The sequence below is a fragment of the Chanos chanos genome, chromosome 9, assembly GCF_902362185.1.
Source record: "Chanos chanos chromosome 9, fChaCha1.1, whole genome shotgun sequence".
Classification (NCBI taxonomy): Eukaryota; Metazoa; Chordata; class Actinopteri; order Gonorynchiformes; family Chanidae; genus Chanos; species Chanos chanos.
Genome location: NC_044503.1, coordinates 33,114,568 through 33,137,382, shown reverse-complemented (window position 1 = coordinate 33,137,382; position 22,815 = coordinate 33,114,568). Strand labels below are relative to the sequence as shown.

General features: G+C 43.1%; 7 protein-coding genes across 7 annotated transcripts; 4 read left to right on the top strand and 3 right to left on the bottom strand.

Annotated features, from left to right (window-relative positions):
- Positions 1–7,128: 7,128 nt before the first annotated feature.
- Positions 7,129–7,440, top strand: LOC115820184 (histone H4). The gene has a single exon (XM_030783669.1). It carries the CDS (start codon positions 7,129–7,131, stop codon positions 7,438–7,440), a length of 312 nt encoding a protein of 103 aa, XP_030639529.1.
- Positions 7,441–8,495: 1,055 nt separating this feature from the next.
- Positions 8,496–8,882, top strand: LOC115820210 (histone H2B 1/2). Its single transcript, XM_030783696.1, has one exon. The coding sequence runs from the start codon at positions 8,508–8,510 to the stop codon at positions 8,880–8,882; it is 375 nt and encodes a 124-aa protein (XP_030639556.1). The 5' UTR covers positions 8,496–8,507.
- A 2,203-nt stretch (positions 8,883–11,085) lies between these two features.
- On the top strand, positions 11,086–11,712 carry LOC115820153 (histone H1-like). Its single transcript, XM_030783636.1, has one exon. The coding sequence runs from the start codon at positions 11,086–11,088 to the stop codon at positions 11,710–11,712; it is 627 nt and encodes a 208-aa protein (XP_030639496.1).
- A 791-nt stretch (positions 11,713–12,503) lies between these two features.
- On the top strand, positions 12,504–12,893 carry LOC115820206 (histone H2A-like). Its single transcript, XM_030783691.1, has one exon. It carries the CDS (start codon positions 12,507–12,509, stop codon positions 12,891–12,893), a length of 387 nt encoding a protein of 128 aa, XP_030639551.1. The 5' UTR covers positions 12,504–12,506.
- A 3,185-nt stretch (positions 12,894–16,078) lies between these two features.
- Positions 16,079–16,495, bottom strand: LOC115820196 (histone H3). The gene has a single exon (XM_030783680.1). The coding sequence runs from the start codon at positions 16,487–16,489 to the stop codon at positions 16,079–16,081; it is 411 nt and encodes a 136-aa protein (XP_030639540.1). The 5' UTR covers positions 16,490–16,495.
- Positions 16,496–17,486: 991 nt separating this feature from the next.
- On the bottom strand, positions 17,487–18,098 carry LOC115820160 (histone H1-like). The gene has a single exon (XM_030783643.1). It carries the CDS (start codon positions 18,096–18,098, stop codon positions 17,487–17,489), a length of 612 nt encoding a protein of 203 aa, XP_030639503.1.
- Positions 18,099–20,301: 2,203 nt separating this feature from the next.
- On the bottom strand, positions 20,302–20,688 carry LOC115820209 (histone H2B 1/2). Its single transcript, XM_030783695.1, has one exon. It carries the CDS (start codon positions 20,674–20,676, stop codon positions 20,302–20,304), a length of 375 nt encoding a protein of 124 aa, XP_030639555.1. The 5' UTR covers positions 20,677–20,688.
- Positions 20,689–22,815: the final 2,127 nt, after the last annotated feature.

Genomic DNA, 22,815 nt, shown 5'->3' with positions numbered 1-22,815 from the left:
AACTTCCTGATGCTTGCTGCAGGCAAGACTGAAATGCTGGTCATTGGTCCCCTCTACACATAAGCATCTTTTTAGTGATCTTACCCTAAAATTTGACAACTGCGTCATCTCTCAAAACTCATCAGCTAAAAAAACCTTGGTGTGATTTGACTGTAGTCTCTTGCTAGTCACTCATATCAAAAACAACCCAAACTGCCTTTTATCACCTCCGTAATATCACTAAAATTAGGCCCTTTAAGTATGGCTGATGCAGAAACCAATGTTCAGACATTCATCATGTCTCGCCTCCATTACTGCAATGTTTTTTTACTCTGGCCTGCCTGCCTCTAGTACCAATGGTCTTCAGCTGGTCCAGAATGCTTCTGCCAGAATTCTGACCAGCACAAGGAAGTTTGATCACATTACACCTGTCCTGGCTTCCCTTCATTGGCTCTCAATTCATGCAAGGGCAGATTTTAAGGTCCACTTATTAAAATATAAAATTTAACGTGGGCTTGCGTCGGCCTACTTATCTGATGCAATTACAGGACCCATGCGCAAGACACAATGATTGGAGGTGACAGGTGGATTCTACTGACAAAATAAAGATGAAAATACAAGTGCAAACCAGGAACAAAAACTGATAACAAAAAAAGGTGCAGCATAACAGTGTGTTAAATACACAAACAATGATAGACAAAGGACAAGGCAAAACACTAGGACTTAAATACAGAGGGAAACTAAACAGGGCAAAACAGGATTGGTTGAAATTAACAAGGTTAATAATTGGACAAACAGGAACAAGTGAGGAGCGGAGACAGACAGAACAGGCGCACAGACATGTCAAACTAAAAGTCCAAAATGAGGTGCAGGCTGTGACAGAGTGTTGCTTACCCCTGATTTCAAATGTACCCTAGTGACCAAATCAACAGAAACTGGGATACGCCCAGCTTTCAATGCTCAAAACAGGAAACAGTCATTAACAAAATTTCCTGAAACTAAACAATGAAACAATTTTAAGTGAAAACGGAACCACTCCAGTCTCTTCTTTATATACTTTCTTTTTTTTCCCCCAACTGTTACCTCTTCATCGACCGTCTGCATTCTCTCTCCTCCCTGCCAGGTTCAGGTATAACTTTTGACCAAGTGGGAAGTAAGGGCTCTGGTCACAGTTTGATCTACTTCTCTACTTTAGTTATCTATGTTACCTTAAAGTAAACTTCCGTACCTCCTCCTTCCCCCGCAGCAGCCTGCGGATGAGGGGAAGTCCCTGATGTCAAGGGAGGGTCTTGAGCTCAGTCAAAAGAACAGCCACTGCGAAGAGGGGGGAGAGGAGGAGGCCATAGAGGTCATTCACCTTCACAATATGGGTTATTTCCTTTCATAAAGAGACTGAATGTAGTGTCATATGGACTGTGGAACTTTTAGGGACAGTGACAGTTGCTGGACAGTGTCTTTCAAAACATGTGGATACAGACACACACACACACACACACACACACAAACACACACACACACACACACACACGCACACATACTCATGCACATGTGCTCATGTACATTTTTTAAAAGTTACGGAAAAGGTAACTTGCAATCTGAAATTAAACAAGAGTCAAAAGGTACTCTCTCTCTCTCTCTCTCTCTCTCTCTCTCTCCCCCTCTCTCTCGCTGTATCTCTCTCAGGGATCTTACAGTTTTGAGCCAAGTAGCATTCTAACTGTTATACACTGGTTATGAGCACTCATTTTTTTGTGTGCTGTGAATGCAGATCCATAGAATGCTATATTTAGGAGTGCTAAGATGAATAAGTCGTCTGAACATGCATATGCCATAGCCTCCCCCCCCCCCCCCCCCCGAGAACTGATGTGAAGACTTTTTTTAATTTTACATTTCTGTTTGTAGCATTAGAGCTGTACCGGGTCAAATGAGGTCACTTTGAATATAAATTTGCTTTACACATTTTTATTCTTTTTTTCTTTTTTTTTTCTTTTTCATTCTTTTCTTTCTTTCTTTTTTTTTTTTGGTAATGAAAGCTCTTCTCCTAATAAACGTATGGTCTAAAGACACAATTGCAGGTGCACCCATATTAACAGACATGTGGGTGTAACTGTGAACCTCATATTTCGTCAGTCTCCCACTTGTTTTTGCTGTGAAGTTGTATAGAAGTTGATAGGTAGAGTTATCAGTTAGACACTGAATGACAAATGTGTTAAATTGTGCGTTATTGACTTAATGCATGCTGGGAATTAAAGTCTTTGACTTAAGGGACATGATTAAATGAAAGTTTTAGCCTGTACAAAGCTCCGTCAAAATGCAGCTAAATGTTAAGATATAAGATATAACACACACAGACACACACAGACACACAGACACACACACACATACACATATATATATATATATATAAAATGTGTGTGTGTGTGTGTGTGTTATATCTTATATCTTTTATATATATGTGTGTGTGTGTGTGTGTGTGTGTGTGTGTGTGTGTGTGTGAAAGCGTTTATAAAATGTTTGCTTGTTGTGCTACTAAGCTGGATAACTAGCTGGCTTGTTTGTCCACTCACATGTGTATTCACCTGTAAACATCACCAACAGAAAGGTGGTTAACATGCTTTCTGTTGTCAAATGGTATTTTTGGACCATTAACTACACACACGCGCACACACACATACACACACACACACACACACACACACACACACACAGAGTTCCTGTCTTAGATTTATATTCATTTTTTTTCTATTTTTTGTTCCCAAATTTTATTTCTACTTTCATGAAATATATATTTTGTTTACAATTTATATTTTTTTATGTTAAAAAAAAAAGTTGGAAAGAAAGAAAGATAGAGAAGCAAAATTAAGGTATATGGTGAGAACCACATAACTCACTCGGACAAACACACTGAGATCTAAAAAAAAAAAAAAAAAAAAAGTCATAACAAAATGTTTACACATTACAGATTTGTGAAATCAGAATGACAGGCTTGCAATGTGTTTTATAACCAATAATCTGTAAGGAACAGGAGTGAATAAAGTGGAACATCTTCATGACAAGGAGACTGTGATGAGACAGTGGTTTCTGCCACTCATATTTGTTCTGCTTTTCCTTTTAAAAATGTTTCCTTTTGAGTTTGTAGTGAATAAAAGATGGGAATTTATGTGGCAGTATGAAAAACAACACACAAATCTAAACACAGGGCAAATGTAAAGACTCCAAGAGTTACTGCAAGTGTTTAAAACACCACACAGCTCATCTTAAAATAAAATAATGTACAGTAATTGAAATGCATAGCGATAGAAAAACAAACATTAAATCTGAACAGAGTGGATTTAATCCCAGAGTTTAACAGGGTGGAATAAGAGGAGAATCTCAGAGTATTAGACCAAATTTAAACCAACTCTAAATACACAACTAATACAACAAACACACAGAACTAGTACAACACATGCACACACACATACACACACACACACACACCCGTAATACAGGATATATAAAACTAATACAACAGGCACACAGCCAATGTGACACACACAGACAAAACTAATATAACAAACAAAATTTACACAACACTCATGCAGCTAATACAACAAACGCAAATTCAACAAACAGAACTGATACAACACGTACACACAACTAATACAACACACACAACTAACAAATCACACACAGCTAATAGAGTACACACAAAACACACAACAGACTTGCAACTCATGCAGCACACGAAATTAAAACAGCCCACACACTGTTGTATACTCTAATCATTTAGTTAACTAACTGGTGATAATGAGGAATAACCGTTCTTTCAGAAACCGGACACCTTTTTATTGAGTCTTGTTTAAGTATTTACATATCATTTACCTTTACAACTGAAGGAGAGGCAATGTTCCTTCACAACGGTTAGTAGTTCTCCCATCACTCTAAGCATTCAGACTGTAAGGAACTTGTCATCTTTTTCTCTAGTCAGTCAAACTATTGCTAAATAGCATTCTAAGTGGTTAAAGCACACAGAAAACACAACAAACACAGCTAAGACACACAACTAATACAACACACACAAACGAATACACATGCAAATGCGCACGCTATAAAATGCCTTGTTATATAAAAGTAAATACAAATCAAAAGCCACATGAAGGTCAGTAACTCCACTGAAAGTGAGAAATAAAATCCAGAGGATCAGAGTGGCACTTGACCGGGACAGAGGAAAACTCTCTGATCCTCTAAATAACACACACCTACACACCTTGACACACACTTTTATTGAGAGAATGTTTCCATTCTTCTATAATAACTGTTCTCTCTCTCCTCTGAGGGTCTTACCAGTGCAGTGTTGTGTAACAGTGGAATAACACAGTTAGATCTGATACTGTTTCAGTTTACAGTGAATGTTTCTACTGTTGTTGTTGTCTCTGTCATTCTATTATTTCTGACCAATTACTTGATTAAAAACGAAAAAACAAAACAAGACAAAACAAACAAAAAAAACTGATATATATTGTAAGATTATAGTGACATCTGAACAGACATGGTTCATGATAGTAGAGCTGTTTAACCTGATGGTCTTATTACCGTAGATACAAAGAAAGCTTCACACCTTTGGCGCCGCATTACTGTTGGAGCCAAGAGCAATTGATTAAGACAAATACAACCGGTAATGGGCAAATAGTAGCCATCACAGACAAAAGGGGAATTTAGCGTTAACACCTAGATTCTGATTTGCATCAAGCAACGTTGTACACCTATTGTCTGTTTGCTTCATGGTATAAAAGGCCGATCATGGTAACAGTTCTCTGAGTTAAGCTGTGGCGCAAGCAGACTTGCTGCCGGGTTCCACCACCACCAAATAAAGCTTTTCTCCAAGCGCGCTTTTGCTCCGGTTCGTTTACTTGTAAAATCACAAGAAAATCCAACAATATCTATTTAGCTTGTCGCTTTCATAATATTTCTACAGCACATATCTCCTATACCATAAGAAGACAGTGTCTTTATAAATTAGTTTAAATAAATTTAATAAAGACAAATAGATTTTAATAAATAAGGTGGTGTACTGTCTGTACCTTAAATTCAAAAATGGCATGTGAATCTTATATTTTCAACTGGTTTTCGGTCTTGTTTTGAAATGATGTTGTATTGGAGGGATGTTGTATTTGTTTCATGTATTCCATACCCACTCATCTAGCACCTCCTAGTTCACGTCATGGACTTTCTCCAAAAATCATGTTAAGACCTCTGTTAATCATTAGACCTTGCAAAACTCTATAGCTCTACTTCAAATACTTTTGTAGTTATGACTTTTTGAAGCTGAAGCGAATACTTAAAGGCTTGTGTGCATGCCAGTGTATTCTGATCGAAACTATATCACCGTGTGCTTGGTTTGTTACGGTCAGACATCCGAAACTGAAGCCTGACGCAAGTGCGCAACACAGGATTTTATTCAAAAAAAGACACAGAAGAACAAAGGATCTGGATAATTCAACAAGGTCTGTCTCCCAAAGTTCGTTCAAACTGGGTTCGTCATACAAGAAATAACTGGCAAAAGTCCACGCTGCAAACCAAGTGAAGACTTCGCAAAGGAGGTGCACAACTAAGGGGTTTAAATAAGGAGGAAAGTTAATGAAATTAAAGTGCAAACGGGTGAAGGAGGTGAGTGGTGATCAGACCGGTGATCAGTACACCGGCGACGCTGAACGCGGAGTGGCTGAAGCTGACAAGGGGGGAGGCGAGGTCGTTACAGTTGCATGCCAGATGATGTCATCTTGTTCTGCGTGTCTGAACAGAACATTAATCTTGAAATATTATTTTCAATATTTTGAAATAACAAAATAATATTTGTGTATTGAGCTAAGTAACTAAGATTAATATTTTGTCCAGCCACAGGGAACAAGATGAAATAATCTAATATGCAACAAAATGAGCCAACACAAGCTGAAACTTGCAAAATGTCAATCTCGACGTAATATTCTGAATATTTTGAAATTGCGAAATAATATACACGTGTGCGTACTGAACTAAGGAAGTAAGATTAATATTTTGTCCAGACATCATTTCGCCATAGTGTGTGAGAATTGATTTGTAACACCCCCCCTCAAAAAAAAACAAAAAAACCCCCCAAAAAACAAGAAAACCTCAGAAGACCTGAAATTGGGTGGCTTCATTTTCACAGCGATGACTGTAATCGAGTGAGGACAAAAAGTGTAGGTGGAACAAAGAATTTCATTCTTGATAAACATGAAACATCTAAAGGAAATGGATTGGGGAATCTACAGCTAGTGATTATGAAAGAAATGCAGTTTCTATGTATACCACACTCTCCCATTTCTATGAATGATCTGAACTGGAAATGCTGAAATTTTACATTTCTATGATGGAGAAAATGCTCTCGGCTGTGGTTCATGAATCTTTACTGGGCAGCAGTGACAGCGTGGACAGAGTTTACCTCATAGAGATGTCACTGAAAAGCTGTGTGTATGGCATAGATACTGCACAGTATGTTTAAACTGCTTTAAAGTAGATGAGGATAGTGTGACAGGTGAACCAACAAGGGACTGAAAGTGTGTGTGTTTTTACAAATTACTGGAACACGAATTACTCAATTTAAAGTGGCTTATGAAGAGAATTGTTATTTCATCCGACTTGGCTGATAAAATCAGTAAACAGGTAAGAGCCATGCTTAATATATTTTAGATGAAGTATTCATTTATTGATAACTGGAAGGGAAAAAAATACTTTGCTTTATATGAATTACCTAAATCATGTGCTGTAATGTCATTTACGGTACTATCAGGTCAACAACTCAATGCTCTAAATTTAAACTTAAAAATGTCTGTAATGCACTCACACTCAATGAGAATCAATATGTTTCTATAGAATTTTTTTCAGTCTGGGAGGACACTCAGCAACTCTCTCCCTCTCTCAAAGGCTCTGCGTTTCCTCTACTAAACATAATGCTTTGCTCCTCCGCCCCCTCCCCTTCTCTCGTGTGTGTGCGCTTGCGTAAGTGCGTGCGCGCGCGCACGTACAAAACGCAACTTGGGGGAGGGCGGACAGGCAACATGGTTTCAAGGAGGTCCTTGTGACATGTATATTAAGGCGCTCTTGCACCCATGAGCCTTACTGTTCCGAACTTACTTGGGAGAAGAAAAGATGTCTGGCAGAGGAAAGGGTGGTAAAGGTCTTGGCAAAGGAGGCGCTAAGCGTCACCGTAAAGTGCTTCGCGACAACATCCAGGGCATCACTAAGCCAGCTATTCGCCGTCTGGCTCGCCGTGGCGGTGTGAAGCGTATTTCTGGCCTCATCTACGAGGAGACCCGTGGTGTGCTTAAAGTGTTTCTGGAGAACGTCATCCGTGATGCTGTCACCTACACCGAGCACGCCAAGAGAAAGACCGTGACTGCCATGGACGTTGTGTACGCCTTGAAACGCCAGGGACGTACTCTGTACGGCTTCGGCGGTTAAGCAACTTGTAACAGAACAACACGAACCCAAAGGCTCTTTTAAGAGCCACCCACATTGCTTTACAAAGGCATAATATTCCTCTACAGGTAATTCAGCGGTTTTTAAATGTGACGTCACATGTCTAGATTAGCCCAAAAGTTTTTTGTACTTGCTGATAGATTAACAAACCTCTCTAAATCCTAAACCACAATCTTTGGTATTATCGTGACTCCCTTATAGATAGTACAGTATAAGGATTTATGTGCACAGACATTTCTTACCTGTGCTCCACTTACATGTAGGAAAACCGTCTCGTCTGTAAGGGCAGGTGAGTGGAAGAGGTGTGTGTGTGTGTGTGTACATCCATGTGAATGATTTGATCTTGGTAAAGAAACAGTTGCATGCATAATGGATAGTTCAAGATCTTGGAAGCAGCAACGACCAATCGCTTCGACACTGATGAACCATGAACTTTATTACTCTGGTGGTAGAATGAAACTTCATTTGCAGATTAAATGAACGTTTTGATGGCAGAACAAGGGAGTTTGGGAGGGGGTCGGAGAGTGTGGAGCCCGCGCAAAAACAAATTCCTGTTAAGCCTTTTTGACTAACGGTAAGCAAGTGGAAAAGGTGTGCATACACACGAATTATTCGGAGACAGAAAAAATGGTCGCCGAAGAGACGTTACAAATTCCAAGACATTCGATCAAAACGTAAATCATTGGAAAATGTAGAGTTGTAAGTCTGATACTCTGAAGGAAAAATAAAACGTTTTTGCACAGTGAAATTAATAAAGCACTAATATCAAAATGAAGGAATTTGTACGTGGTTGTCAAACATGGAGCCCGCGCAAAACGCATTTTTTTGTTCAACCTCTTTGCTCCTATTGGATTGCCATGGCATTTCGTCAAAACAGTCTGCGACCAATAGAGAACCTGGTAGCTCTAACGCACCAGTAGATTCTGCCGCAAGCTAGTGAACGTGGAGGAGGGCGGATGGTCATCAAATTTGCATATGGCTCTTAACTTAAACCGGGTACTCACATAGGGATGCTTTACTCGTCGCAAAGTTCCCGAGAGAGTATAACCATGCCTGAGCCTGCGAAGGCTGCGCCTAAGAAGGGATCCAAGAAAGCCGTGACCAAGACGGCCGGCAAAGGAGGCAAGAAGCGCAAGAGGACCAGAAAGGAGAGCTACGCTATCTACGTGTACAAGGTGCTGAAGCAGGTCCACCCCGACACCGGGATTTCTTCCAAGGCCATGGGAATCATGAATTCCTTTGTCAACGACATCTTCGAGCGGATCGCTGGAGAGGCTTCTCGCCTGGCCCACTACAACAAGCGCTCCACTATCACCTCCAGGGAGATCCAGACCGCCGTGCGTCTGCTGCTCCCCGGTGAGTTGGCCAAGCACGCCGTGTCTGAGGGTACCAAGGCTGTCACCAAGTACACCAGCTCTAAGTAAACTTCAACAAAGAAGCACTTCAAACCCAAAGGCTCTTTTAAGAGCCACCCACTAAGTCTGGAAAAGAACTGACTATTTTGTTATTAGGAGGGAAGAGCTAGTTTAACAAAGCCATTATGCCTCCTATCCTAGTTGAGTGTGTGTGTGTGTGTGGATGTTTTCCTGCATCGCGTTTAACGCCATCATGTCAGTGTAGGTAAAAGACATTAGTCATTATTTCATCTTTGATATACCCGGCTTTGTTTACGCGAGAACAAACCGTTTTGTGAACGCAATAATTGCCGTTTCCAAGCATCAATGCTTGTGTGTTTCTACAAAACACAAACCTTAATTTAAAATACACACACCTAGTACTTGCTTCATTTACACCACTCTTTCAGTCTTGCAATGCAAGATTTGGGAACAGGGTACGGAGGCAAGGCGCAGCTTGTGCCAGTGGCAAAGGAACATTGTCGATATGAATTTCTGAGTAGCCATACAATCAGTGTATGTGTCCAACAAGCTGCCGATGAGAACTGTCTTGTCCCCCTGCCTGTTAGTTTGATCACGTGCACTTGGAACTGGACAGAATTTGTGACATCCCCGGTATGGCTGATTTCTACATTCTTGCACAACTCGTTTCATGTCGTTTTACAAATGCTCCGTCTACGTGAACATTTAAAAAGGAGAATGATACTTATGATCAAACCCTGGCTAAATTACCCACACAAATTCAAAAGTAAAGCGGCGTCGGTAAGGGTGAAAAAATTAAATAGTTGGAAAGCCTCGTATAAATTGAAAATCTCTATTTTTCTAATGTAGCGGCTTTGCATCTAATGTAGAGAATTTTTCCTTTGACATGGAGTATAAGTTCATTGCATTCCAAGTCAAGAAAGGTTATCCCAAGTCATGAAATGTGAGAGCCATATGTAGGACCGATGAGAGATCTTGTATCATACAGATGAAACATAACTGTAACAGAGTTAAAATGTTTCCTTGTTACATGTCTTTTTTGCCAAAAGTGAACATCCCCGGTCAGTACTGCTAGTCCTGGATCTGCCCATAGTGTACTGAACAATTCCAGGTCTTCCCTCACATTTCGCTGTTTTCAGGAAGAAAAGGTGCAATTCAAAATATACCCTCACACCGTGGCAATTTCAGTTCACAATCAGAATACTTCTGAACATTTTTGATTGCTGTAAATATTTTTGTGGATGATTTGTCATGTCAAAACAGCGTGTGAGATGGACTTGACAGTTCATCGCATTTCTTATGCAATTAACATTAACAGTTCCCCTTGGCCATACTGCAGTCATGTGATGTCACTGCTCCTAGTGGAAATATGGCTCTAAGTGCCAGTGTATGTTTGAAAATTACTACACATTTCCGTGTAAAGACACATTTGCAGTCGGCACATCACGAAAAGAATGCGTGTGTATGTGTGTGCTATGCGCTATTAAGCTTTCAGTATTAAAAGGCACACGTTTATTCATTTTAGCTCTGTGTAAAAGCGACAAGGAACAATCCAGGAAGTGTTGTTACAACTTTTTTTTATATATATTTCTTACAGGATCTCTGAACAACAATATTACTACCACAACTTGTACTAATTTGTGGTAATTCCAAAGGGACAAGCTCCTGAGTGCACTGTGTTTTGGTGAGGGATTCAAGTTAGGCCAAGACGTAGACAGTGTGTTTCAAGCACACACATTCAAAGCCTCTTTCAGACATATCAATTCTCTCACGCCCGTTTGGAGCTATTTCATTGCATTGACAAGGCTTTCCTTCATAGCACCAAACAGTCTGCATGGAGCATAGGGCAAGTGTTTCTCCATGTGTACCTCAAATATCTCATCAAATACACACTGGCCAATTCGTTTCTGCTGCCCAACGGCGCGGTTAGGAAGGAGTAGTGCAAAAAGAACTGCGGGCTCATCCGACAGTTCTAATTTTTCATCAGGGGGAACGTCTCTGGTAGGGGTTTCCACGGGTTTCGCTGTTCCACACCGTCCCGTCAGCCGTTTATTTGGTAATTTGTGCAGAGAGAAAACACAAGTGATGGAGTTTCGCGGAAGCACCGAAACGCGGAGATGACTCGATTGAGTCTATACGGTTCTCATGTTGCGCTTAAGTCCAGCCCTCTGTTGCCTGGGTGTACTGAACAACACAGAAGTGATTCTGAGTAGCAGCAGCAGCAGCGCTTGGAAAAACAAAGACGATAGAAATGGCAGAAGAGGCTCCAGCTCCCGCCGTCGCCGCAGCACCGGCTAAAGCGCCCAAGAAGAAGGCAGCATCTAAGCCCAGAAAAGCGGGACCCAGCGTTGGCGAGCTCATCGTTAAAGCTGTGTCTGCCTCAAAAGAGAGGAGTGGAGTTTCCCTCGCCGCTCTCAAGAAAGCCTTAGCTGCAGGCGGCTACGACGTGGAGAAGAACAACTCCCGCGTCAAGATCGCTGTCAAGAGCTTGGTGACTAAGGGCACTCTTGTCCAGACCAAAGGAACAGGCGCTTCTGGTTCTTTCAAGTTGAACAAGAAGGCGGAGGCACCCAAGAAGAAGAAGCCTGCCAAGAAAGCCGCGCCGAAAGCCAAGAAACCGGCAGCTAAGAAGCCCGCAGCCGCCAAGAAGCCTAAGAAGGCAGCGGCAAAGAAGCCAGCTGCGGCTAAGAAGTCCCCCAAGAAGGCAAAGAAGCCTGCCGCCGCTGCCAAGAAAGCCACCAAGAGCCCCAAAAAGGCCAAGAAGCCCGCAGCGCCCAAGAAGGCCACCAAGAGCCCCAAGAAAGCCAAGGCAGCCAAGCCTAAAGCAGCTAAGCCCAAGGCAGCCAAGGCGAAGAAAGCAGCCCCTAAAAAGAAGTAAAGAGATAAACCATAACCTCACACTTGTCCAATCCAACGGCTCTTCTAAGAGCCACCCACTGCTTTCTCATGACAGGGGATATTCCATGTCTTTTTGCTTGTATATGCTGCAATAACACAACAACATAGTGAAAAGGGCTCTAGATCATAAAAGGGTGATTCAAGTGAATTCAGTGCCCCCCCGCATAACCATAAATTGCATTTATATTTACAACATGTGATTTAGGTGCTTGAATGTACCCCACGCACAATTCGTCCTCGCGTGTTAATACAGACAGGTTGACATGAACACAGTTTAGTAAAAGGGGTTTTGTTATTCTTTGGGTCCGAAATAAGCTGAAAGTAGTTGGGAAAAAGAAACTGAATTTCTCGTTCACGTTAAAAGGTCCGTTTAAGACGTCACAGTTGTTGGGAAAGGATAATGTGACGCTAACAGTGCATGTGATGTGAGACAAGTCGTAAAGATAAGAGATTGGATTTAGTACGCTGAAATGTAAATTTCATCTGATGATTTTCTTTCAGAGGTTTATGAAAATGAAACTTTTTTCTCAGCTTCATTAATCTATTTAGTTTGTTTGCTCTTTAGGCGGGAGCCGGCAACATCGCAACGTTTTCAAAGACGAAGCGAGGGGTGGAGTGGGTGCGCCTTGCTTGTGAGGGCAGTGTGATGATTGGTCTACATCACAGCAAGACACTGGCCAATCCAGAGACGGCAGCAAAACCCATAAATAAGGGCCTCCACATTACAGTCGGGTATTTCGACTTGCTTTTGAGAAAGTCTGCAAGAATACAAACATGAGTGGAAGAGGCAAAACCGGTGGCAAAGCCAGGGCCAAGGCTAAGACCAGGTCATCCAGGGCTGGACTCCAGTTCCCCGTCGGCCGTGTGCACAGGCTCCTGCGCAAAGGCAACTACGCTGAGCGGGTTGGCGCTGGTGCCCCTGTCTACCTCGCTGCCGTGCTCGAGTATCTGACCGCCGAAATCTTGGAGTTGGCTGGCAACGCTGCCCGCGACAACAAGAAGACCCGTATCATCCCCCGTCACCTGCAGCTGGCCGTCCGCAACGACGAGGAGTTGAACAAACTGCTCGGCGGAGTCACCATCGCTCAAGGTGGCGTGCTGCCCAACATCCAGGCAGTGCTGTTGCCCAAGAAGACCGACAAGCCAGCCAAGGCCAAGTAAAGTCTCCAGCTGTGACCTGCTCCTCACATACCCAAAGGCTCTTTTAAGAGCCACCCAATTCCTTCTTAGAAGAACGAGCACTCCTACATTAAGACATCCCAGTCTGTCTGTATCGAATCTGGTATAGGCGATTTATTGTATTATGCTACGTTGTGATATATATGGACACATTCGCCTAAGTTCAGTCTAAGCCTGACTGCCCAACACTTACAGTTGTATTCACAACCGTTATACGCCAGTATTACGGTCACAACTCAGCGTCATACTGTTTAAGCCTAAGGGCTCATTCTCCATTCTCCGTGAAAGGAACCCAGATTTCCATGACACGGACCTCACACGGCTGTCCAGTGTAGTGTCCTATGTCGTTAGAGTCTCTGTCACAATAGGTGCCGACCACGTGGGCAGTTACAATTGAAAGTAAATTGGGGCATGAACAAAGGGGATGGCGATATAGACAGGAGGTTGACGGGGGATGGAAGATGATAACACCAGGATGGATCAGTCCACAGGGCGGGAGGAGTCAGGATCACTGGTGTCTCAGGAGTAGCATGTGTGGCTCGACAGAGAGAGAGGGAGAGAGAGAGAGAGAGAGAGAGAGAGAGAGAGAGAGAGAGAGAGGGAGGGAGAGAGAGAGAGAGAGAGAGAGAGAGAGAGAGAGAGAGAGAGACATTGTCAGATGTTCATTTCCACATAATGGTAAAGGTAAATATACATCGTGTGCCGAGTGCAGGCAGGGACTCCAGCAAGACTAACTAGTACAGCATAGTTAAAAGGGAGAGCTAGAAGGTAATATGGACATGATGGCACTCTGGGACACAAGGCGGCCACCCACTCCACATTCAACAAACCTGAGTGAACATGTTAGAGTGGGGGGGCGACAGCATCCAAACATCCCAGTTCACCAAACAATCTATGCCCGAGATTAGACACATGGGTGATACAGACATACGAAAAGCTATTCCTGCTGTGCTAAGATGTCCTCCAGAATTGAACGGGGATTCCTCCACAGGGGAAGAACAGCCAGCCATAATCTGATAAGACCATGACAAGCAAGATTTTAATCTGTAACCAAATAATTACAAGTTATTCTCTCAGAATTTAAGATATACCTCCATAGGGCTCTCTGTAAATGCCGAGAGAGTCTCACCGTCTTCATCCAAGAAGACAAAATGTTTTAAGTATAGGCTACTTGAAACCTATGCATCAGGCAAAAGCTGTTGAAAATGAGGCACTCAGTGATGAAGGAATGTCCAGAAGATTGAGGACTCCTTCAGTCACTGGAGACTAAGGTGGTTAGATGCAAAAGTGTTAATCAGCGATCAGCCTTTATTCAAGTATAAGAAACCTGCCAGTTATATGGCTTGTGTCCTGGGGAGTAGTTGGTCCTGATGAGTCACCACCTGGCATGCCATCCATAAATGCCCTTTCTGCACTCTGGCTTCAGTCAGTCAGAGTGGTGGGAGCCCTCCACCTGTTTTACGGGCCTCCATCTTCTTCCTTTTGGCTACAAAGTGAAACTCAACTATTATGCATAGACCTACATTAACAATTAAGGAAACAGATTAGCTATAAAGTAAACAAAATATCTGACAGAATTATGTTTTTGTAATTGACATTCACCTGCTGCCAAGTGTGTTTCACACTACTGGAGTTACATCTAATTCAAAAACATGGAGTTAGATCTAATTCAAATGCATTCAGTATTATACTGTACAATGCAGGCAAAATTACATCCAAATTCTCAAAGGTTATTTTCAATGCTGAATGCAGCATAACACAACTTGATAATCTTATTAACTAACGCTGTCAGCAATTTTTTGCCACGCCATCCCTCTTTCCCTTGCTGCTGTCGCTGTATTATATTTCTTCAAGAATATTTGCCGGTAGTCTTTGTATACTGTCGTGGGCTCTTCTTGCTCTGTCACTATAAAAAAAAAAAAAGATGATGGCTTTTAAAGTTCGTCGCGAACGCGCACAATTTAGGCTCAACCTATCCAAGACTGAGTGAACTTAATCTCCAGAACTGGACTCCTCTGTTCTGGAACCAAAAATTCGGTACGTGTAGGATTTCGCTAACTAAAATCAGAATTCGAGTTTAAGTTTAGGATCTTTCACACCTGATTTCTGGAACACATCCAGAAGGCAGGGGTTGAGTACCACTGTTCTGGACAACTAAATGATATTCTGTGATCACTCTTAATGGCTGATGACCTTCACACCAAATCGATAGAGATGGACCTAAGCAGGATTTCCTGGGTTAATTTCAAAACCTTCAGCTCAAAAGTTCACTCAACAAACTCTAAATGCATCAGTGGTTGCAGTTTCAGAATTAATTGCTGGAGGGTTATGTTTTCTACTGCTTTCAAAATTGCATTTTGCAAAATAAAATCATTGCATAAAAGTAACACAGGCGGGCAATAATGAGTTTATATCAGGAATATTTGGAACAATACCGAACGTCACCCTTCCTAAAAACATAAATGAAATAGTAATACACTACCACGTTTCATCCTCTAGATGGAGACACAGACTTGGTGTATTAAGAGGCATGTACACATTTGAACAGGCCAGCCTAGGCATTTTACTCAAAGGTGTGGGTCAACCTCACACAAACGCTAAAAAACAGATTTCGTGTCCTCAATATGTTCTGAATGAGAGAGAGAGGAAAACAGTAAGTACTAAGGCATCGTATGAGGGGAAAGTTTTGAAAATCAGCCAAATACGATACTACCAGAAACGCCATATGTCAGCCTACATTGTTGCGCATGCTAGATTTGACCATGCTGGAGGCAAAAAGCGCCAAAAACCCCAAAACATCACTTCCAAAAATACCATTCCAAACACAGTCTCACCTGCCATAAGTGTATTGTATATACTATGTATACGTACATTTTTGTTAATGCAGTAATGTAATATGTAGTTTTCTGCAGACTTGAAATGACTGGATTAGAATAATGAAACGTTTTTAAGCGTATGTATGTCTGTGCATCATCAACTTTCAGAGAACACGGACAACACATCATGGTATTTAAATTCCTGCAACGTATTGAAGTAAAATATGAGGGTTTCTCGAAATGCAGCGGGTGGAAAGCTAAGAGTGTGAATGAGAATATTGGGTCTTTGACGAAAGGAGTGAGGTGGCTCTTAAAAGAGCCTTTGTGGTCTGGAGTAGGTAGGAGGTGGATTTAAGCCCGTTCTCCGCGAATACGGCGGGCCAGCTGGATGTCCTTGGGCATGATGGTGACTCTCTTGGCGTGGATGGCGCACAGGTTGGTGTCCTCGAACAGCCCCACCAGATAAGCCTCGCTGGCCTCCTGCAAAGCCATGACGGCGGAGCTCTGGAAGCGCAGGTCGGTCTTGAAATCCTGAGCGATTTCCCTCACCAGACGCTGGAAGGGCAGCTTACGGATGAGCAGCTCGGTGGACTTCTGATAACGGCGGATCTCTCGGAGAGCCACGGTGCCGGGCCTGTAACGATGAGGCTTCTTGACGCCACCGGTGGCTGGGGCGCTCTTGCGAGCAGCCTTGGTGGCCAGCTGCTTCCTGGGGGCTTTGCCACCGGTGGATTTGCGGGCGGTCTGCTTGGTTCTTGCCATGCTTCCAGTCAATCTGCTTTGACTAACAGCAAAAGTGTGCAAGGCTGCCGTCTACCGAGGCATTATAAAGCTTTGAGACTGCCTACTCTGATTGGACAGCGCAGGGCTTTGTGCTCTGATTGGACGAGGATCAATGCGAGGGACGTGCAAGACTGGCTGGTGCTCTCTGCTTTTCCTTGCCGCCTGAAATTCAAACTGGAAGACCCGCCCCGCGTCACAAATTCTGCTTGCATGTAGGATTGCAAACCTAAAACGGCCTTAAAACGGTAAAACAGACAAATGTGTGCAAATACCTGGATTGGCCAGTGTCTTGCTGTGATGTAGACCAATCATCACACTGCCCTCACAAGCAAGGCGCACCCACTCCACCCCTCGCTTCGTCTTTGAAAACGTTGCGATGTTGCCGGCTCCCGCCTAAAGAGCAAACAAACTAAATAGATTAATGAAGCTGAGAAAAAAGTTTCATTTTCATAAACCTCTGAAAGAAAATCATCAGATGAAATTTACATTTCAGCGTACTAAATCCAATCTCTTATCTTTACGACTTGTCTCACATCACATGCACTGTTAGCGTCACATTATCCTTTCCCAACAACTGTGACGTCTTAAACGGACCTTTTAACGTGAACGAGAAATTCAGTTTCTTTTTCCCAACTACTTTCAGCTTATTTCGGACCCAAAGAATAACAAAACCCCTTTTACTAAACTGTGTTCATGTCAACCTGTCTGTATTAACACGCGAGGACGAATTGTGCGTGGGGTACATTCAAGCACCTAAATCACATGTTGTAAATATAAATGCAATTTATGGTTATGCGGGGGGGCACTGAATTCACTTGAATCACCCTTTTATGATCTAGAGCCCTTTTCACTATGTTGTTGTGTTATTGCAGCATATACAAGCAAAAAGACATGGAATATCCCCTGTCATGAGAAAGCAGTGGGTGGCTCTTAGAAGAGCCGTTGGATTGGACAAGTGTGAGGTTATGGTTTCTCTTTACTTCTTTTTAGGGGCTGCTTTCTTCGCCTTGGCTGCCTTGGGCTTGGCTGCCTTGGCTTTCTTGGGGCTCTTGGTGGCCTTCTTGGGCGCTGCGGGCTTCTTGGCCTTTTTGGGGCTCTTGGTGGCTTTCTTGGCAGCGGCGGCAGGCTTCTTTGCCTTCTTGGGGGACTTCTTAGCCGCAGCTGGCTTCTTTGCCGCTGCCTTCTTAGGCTTCTTGGCGGCTGCGGGCTTCTTAGCTGCCGGTTTCTTGGCTTTCGGCGCGGCTTTCTTGGCAGGCTTCTTCTTCTTGGGTGCCTCCGCCTTCTTGTTCAACTTGAAAGAACCAGAAGCGCCTGTTCCTTTGGTCTGGACAAGAGTGCCCTTAGTCACCAAGCTCTTGACAGCGATCTTGACGCGGGAGTTGTTCTTCTCCACGTCGTAGCCGCCTGCAGCTAAGGCTTTCTTGAGAGCGGCGAGGGAAACTCCACTCCTCTCTTTTGAGGCAGACACAGCTTTAACGATGAGCTCGCCAACGCTGGGTCCCGCTTTTCTGGGCTTAGATGCTGCCTTCTTCTTGGGCGCTTTAGCCGGTGCTGCGGCGACGGCGGGAGCTGGAGCCTCTTCTGCCATTTCTATCGTCTTTGTTTTTCCAAGCGCTGCTGCTGCTGCTACTCAGAATCACTTCTGTGTTGTTCAGTACACCCAGGCAACAGAGGGCTGGACTTAAGCGCAACATGAGAACCGTATAGACTCAATCGAGTCATCTCCGCGTTTCGGTGCTTCCGCGAAACTCCATCACTTGTGTTTTCTCTCTGCACAAATTACCAAATAAACGGCTGACGGGACGGTGTGGAACAGCGAAACCCGTGGAAACCCCTACCAGAGACGTTCCCCCTGATGAAAAATTAGAACTGTCGGATGAGCCCGCAGTTCTTTTTGCACTACTCCTTCCTAACCGCGCCGTTGGGCAGCAGAAACGAATTGGCCAGTGTGTATTTGATGAGATATTTGAGGTACACATGGAGAAACACTTGCCCTATGCTCCATGCAGACTGTTTGGTGCTATGAAGGAAAGCCTTGTCAATGCAATGAAATAGCTCCAAACGGGCGTGAGAGAATTGATATGTCTGAAAGAGGCTTTGAATGTGTGTGCTTGAAACACACTGTCTACGTCTTGGCCTAACTTGAATCCCTCACCAAAACACAGTGCACTCAGGAGCTTGTCCCTTTGGAATTACCACAAATTAGTACAAGTTGTGGTAGTAATATTGTTGTTCAGAGATCCTGTAAGAAATATATATAAAAAAAAGTTGTAACAACACTTCCTGGATTGTTCCTTGTCGCTTTTACACAGAGCTAAAATGAATAAACGTGTGCCTTTTAATACTGAAAGCTTAATAGCGCATAGCACACACATACACACGCATTCTTTTCGTGATGTGCCGACTGCAAATGTGTCTTTACACGGAAATGTGTAGTAATTTTCAAACATACACTGGCACTTAGAGCCATATTTCCACTAGGAGCAGTGACATCACATGACTGCAGTATGGCCAAGGGGAACTGTTAATGTTAATTGCATAAGAAATGCGATGAACTGTCAAGTCCATCTCACACGCTGTTTTGACATGACAAATCATCCACAAAAATATTTACAGCAATCAAAAATGTTCAGAAGTATTCTGATTGTGAACTGAAATTGCCACGGTGTGAGGGTATATTTTGAATTGCACCTTTTCTTCCTGAAAACAGCGAAATGTGAGGGAAGACCTGGAATTGTTCAGTACACTATGGGCAGATCCAGGACTAGCAGTACTGACCGGGGATGTTCACTTTTGGCAAAAAAGACATGTAACAAGGAAACATTTTAACTCTGTTACAGTTATGTTTCATCTGTATGATACAAGATCTCTCATCGGTCCTACATATGGCTCTCACATTTCATGACTTGGGATAACCTTTCTTGACTTGGAATGCAATGAACTTATACTCCATGTCAAAGGAAAAATTCTCTACATTAGATGCAAAGCCGCTACATTAGAAAAATAGAGATTTTCAATTTATACGAGGCTTTCCAACTATTTAATTTTTTCACCCTTACCGACGCCGCTTTACTTTTGAATTTGTGTGGGTAATTTAGCCAGGGTTTGATCATAAGTATCATTCTCCTTTTTAAATGTTCACGTAGACGGAGCATTTGTAAAACGACATGAAACGAGTTGTGCAAGAATGTAGAAATCAGCCATACCGGGGATGTCACAAATTCTGTCCAGTTCCAAGTGCACGTGATCAAACTAACAGGCAGGGGGACAAGACAGTTCTCATCGGCAGCTTGTTGGACACATACACTGATTGTATGGCTACTCAGAAATTCATATCGACAATGTTCCTTTGCCACTGGCACAAGCTGCGCCTTGCCTCCGTACCCTGTTCCCAAATCTTGCATTGCAAGACTGAAAGAGTGGTGTAAATGAAGCAAGTACTAGGTGTGTGTATTTTAAATTAAGGTTTGTGTTTTGTAGAAACACACAAGCATTGATGCTTGGAAACGGCAATTATTGCGTTCACAAAACGGTTTGTTCTCGCGTAAACAAAGCCGGGTATATCAAAGATGAAATAATGACTAATGTCTTTTACCTACACTGACATGATGGCGTTAAACGCGATGCAGGAAAACATCCACACACACACACACACTCAACTAGGATAGGAGGCATAATGGCTTTGTTAAACTAGCTCTTCCCTCCTAATAACAAAATAGTCAGTTCTTTTCCAGACTTAGTGGGTGGCTCTTAAAAGAGCCTTTGGGTTTGAAGTGCTTCTTTGTTGAAGTTTACTTAGAGCTGGTGTACTTGGTGACAGCCTTGGTACCCTCAGACACGGCGTGCTTGGCCAACTCACCGGGGAGCAGCAGACGCACGGCGGTCTGGATCTCCCTGGAGGTGATAGTGGAGCGCTTGTTGTAGTGGGCCAGGCGAGAAGCCTCTCCAGCGATCCGCTCGAAGATGTCGTTGACAAAGGAATTCATGATTCCCATGGCCTTGGAAGAAATCCCGGTGTCGGGGTGGACCTGCTTCAGCACCTTGTACACGTAGATAGCGTAGCTCTCCTTTCTGGTCCTCTTGCGCTTCTTGCCTCCTTTGCCGGCCGTCTTGGTCACGGCTTTCTTGGATCCCTTCTTAGGCGCAGCCTTCGCAGGCTCAGGCATGGTTATACTCTCTCGGGAACTTTGCGACGAGTAAAGCATCCCTATGTGAGTACCCGGTTTAAGTTAAGAGCCATATGCAAATTTGATGACCATCCGCCCTCCTCCACGTTCACTAGCTTGCGGCAGAATCTACTGGTGCGTTAGAGCTACCAGGTTCTCTATTGGTCGCAGACTGTTTTGACGAAATGCCATGGCAATCCAATAGGAGCAAAGAGGTTGAACAAAAAAATGCGTTTTGCGCGGGCTCCATGTTTGACAACCACGTACAAATTCCTTCATTTTGATATTAGTGCTTTATTAATTTCACTGTGCAAAAACGTTTTATTTTTCCTTCAGAGTATCAGACTTACAACTCTACATTTTCCAATGATTTACGTTTTGATCGAATGTCTTGGAATTTGTAACGTCTCTTCGGCGACCATTTTTTCTGTCTCCGAATAATTCGTGTGTATGCACACCTTTTCCACTTGCTTACCGTTAGTCAAAAAGGCTTAACAGGAATTTGTTTTTGCGCGGGCTCCACACTCTCCGACCCCCTCCCAAACTCCCTTGTTCTGCCATCAAAACGTTCATTTAATCTGCAAATGAAGTTTCATTCTACCACCAGAGTAATAAAGTTCATGGTTCATCAGTGTCGAAGCGATTGGTCGTTGCTGCTTCCAAGATCTTGAACTATCCATTATGCATGCAACTGTTTCTTTACCAAGATCAAATCATTCACATGGATGTACACACACACACACACACCTCTTCCACTCACCTGCCCTTACAGACGAGACGGTTTTCCTACATGTAAGTGGAGCACAGGTAAGAAATGTCTGTGCACATAAATCCTTATACTGTACTATCTATAAGGGAGTCACGATAATACCAAAGATTGTGGTTTAGGATTTAGAGAGGTTTGTTAATCTATCAGCAAGTACAAAAAACTTTTGGGCTAATCTAGACATGTGACGTCACATTTAAAAACCGCTGAATTACCTGTAGAGGAATATTATGCCTTTGTAAAGCAATGTGGGTGGCTCTTAAAAGAGCCTTTGGGTTCGTGTTGTTCTGTTACAAGTTGCTTAACCGCCGAAGCCGTACAGAGTACGTCCCTGGCGTTTCAAGGCGTACACAACGTCCATGGCAGTCACGGTCTTTCTCTTGGCGTGCTCGGTGTAGGTGACAGCATCACGGATGACGTTCTCCAGAAACACTTTAAGCACACCACGGGTCTCCTCGTAGATGAGGCCAGAAATACGCTTCACACCGCCACGGCGAGCCAGACGGCGAATAGCTGGCTTAGTGATGCCCTGGATGTTGTCGCGAAGCACTTTACGGTGACGCTTAGCGCCTCCTTTGCCAAGACCTTTACCACCCTTTCCTCTGCCAGACATCTTTTCTTCTCCCAAGTAAGTTCGGAACAGTAAGGCTCATGGGTGCAAGAGCGCCTTAATATACATGTCACAAGGACCTCCTTGAAACCATGTTGCCTGTCCGCCCTCCCCCAAGTTGCGTTTTGTACGTGCGCGCGCGCACGCACTTACGCAAGCGCACACACACGAGAGAAGGGGAGGGGGCGGAGGAGCAAAGCATTATGTTTAGTAGAGGAAACGCAGAGCCTTTGAGAGAGGGAGAGAGTTGCTGAGTGTCCTCCCAGACTGAAAAAAATTCTATAGAAACATATTGATTCTCATTGAGTGTGAGTGCATTACAGACATTTTTAAGTTTAAATTTAGAGCATTGAGTTGTTGACCTGATAGTACCGTAAATGACATTACAGCACATGATTTAGGTAATTCATATAAAGCAAAGTATTTTTTCCCTTCCAGTTATCAATAAATGAATACTTCATCTAAAATATATTAAGCATGGCTCTTACCTGTTTACTGATTTTATCAGCCAAGTCGGATGAAATAACAATTCTCTTCATAAGCCACTTTAAATTGAGTAATTCGTGTTCCAGTAATTTGTAAAAACACACACACTTTCAGTCCCTTGTTGGTTCACCTGTCACACTATCCTCATCTACTTTAAAGCAGTTTAAACATACTGTGCAGTATCTATGCCATACACACAGCTTTTCAGTGACATCTCTATGAGGTAAACTCTGTCCACGCTGTCACTGCTGCCCAGTAAAGATTCATGAACCACAGC

Excerpts from the sequence above, each read along its gene's own strand:
- LOC115820184 (XM_030783669.1), top strand. The coding sequence starts at position 7,129 with ATGTCTGGCAGAGGAAAGGGTGGTAAAGGTCTTGGCAAAGGAGGCGCT.
- LOC115820210 (XM_030783696.1), top strand. The coding sequence starts at position 8,508 with ATGCCTGAGCCTGCGAAGGCTGCGCCTAAGAAGGGATCCAAGAAAGCC.
- LOC115820153 (XM_030783636.1), top strand. The coding sequence starts at position 11,086 with ATGGCAGAAGAGGCTCCAGCTCCCGCCGTCGCCGCAGCACCGGCTAAA.
- LOC115820206 (XM_030783691.1), top strand. The coding sequence starts at position 12,507 with ATGAGTGGAAGAGGCAAAACCGGTGGCAAAGCCAGGGCCAAGGCTAAG.
- LOC115820196 (XM_030783680.1), bottom strand. The coding sequence starts at position 16,489 with ATGGCAAGAACCAAGCAGACCGCCCGCAAATCCACCGGTGGCAAAGCC.
- LOC115820160 (XM_030783643.1), bottom strand. The coding sequence starts at position 18,098 with ATGGCAGAAGAGGCTCCAGCTCCCGCCGTCGCCGCAGCACCGGCTAAA.
- LOC115820209 (XM_030783695.1), bottom strand. The coding sequence starts at position 20,676 with ATGCCTGAGCCTGCGAAGGCTGCGCCTAAGAAGGGATCCAAGAAAGCC.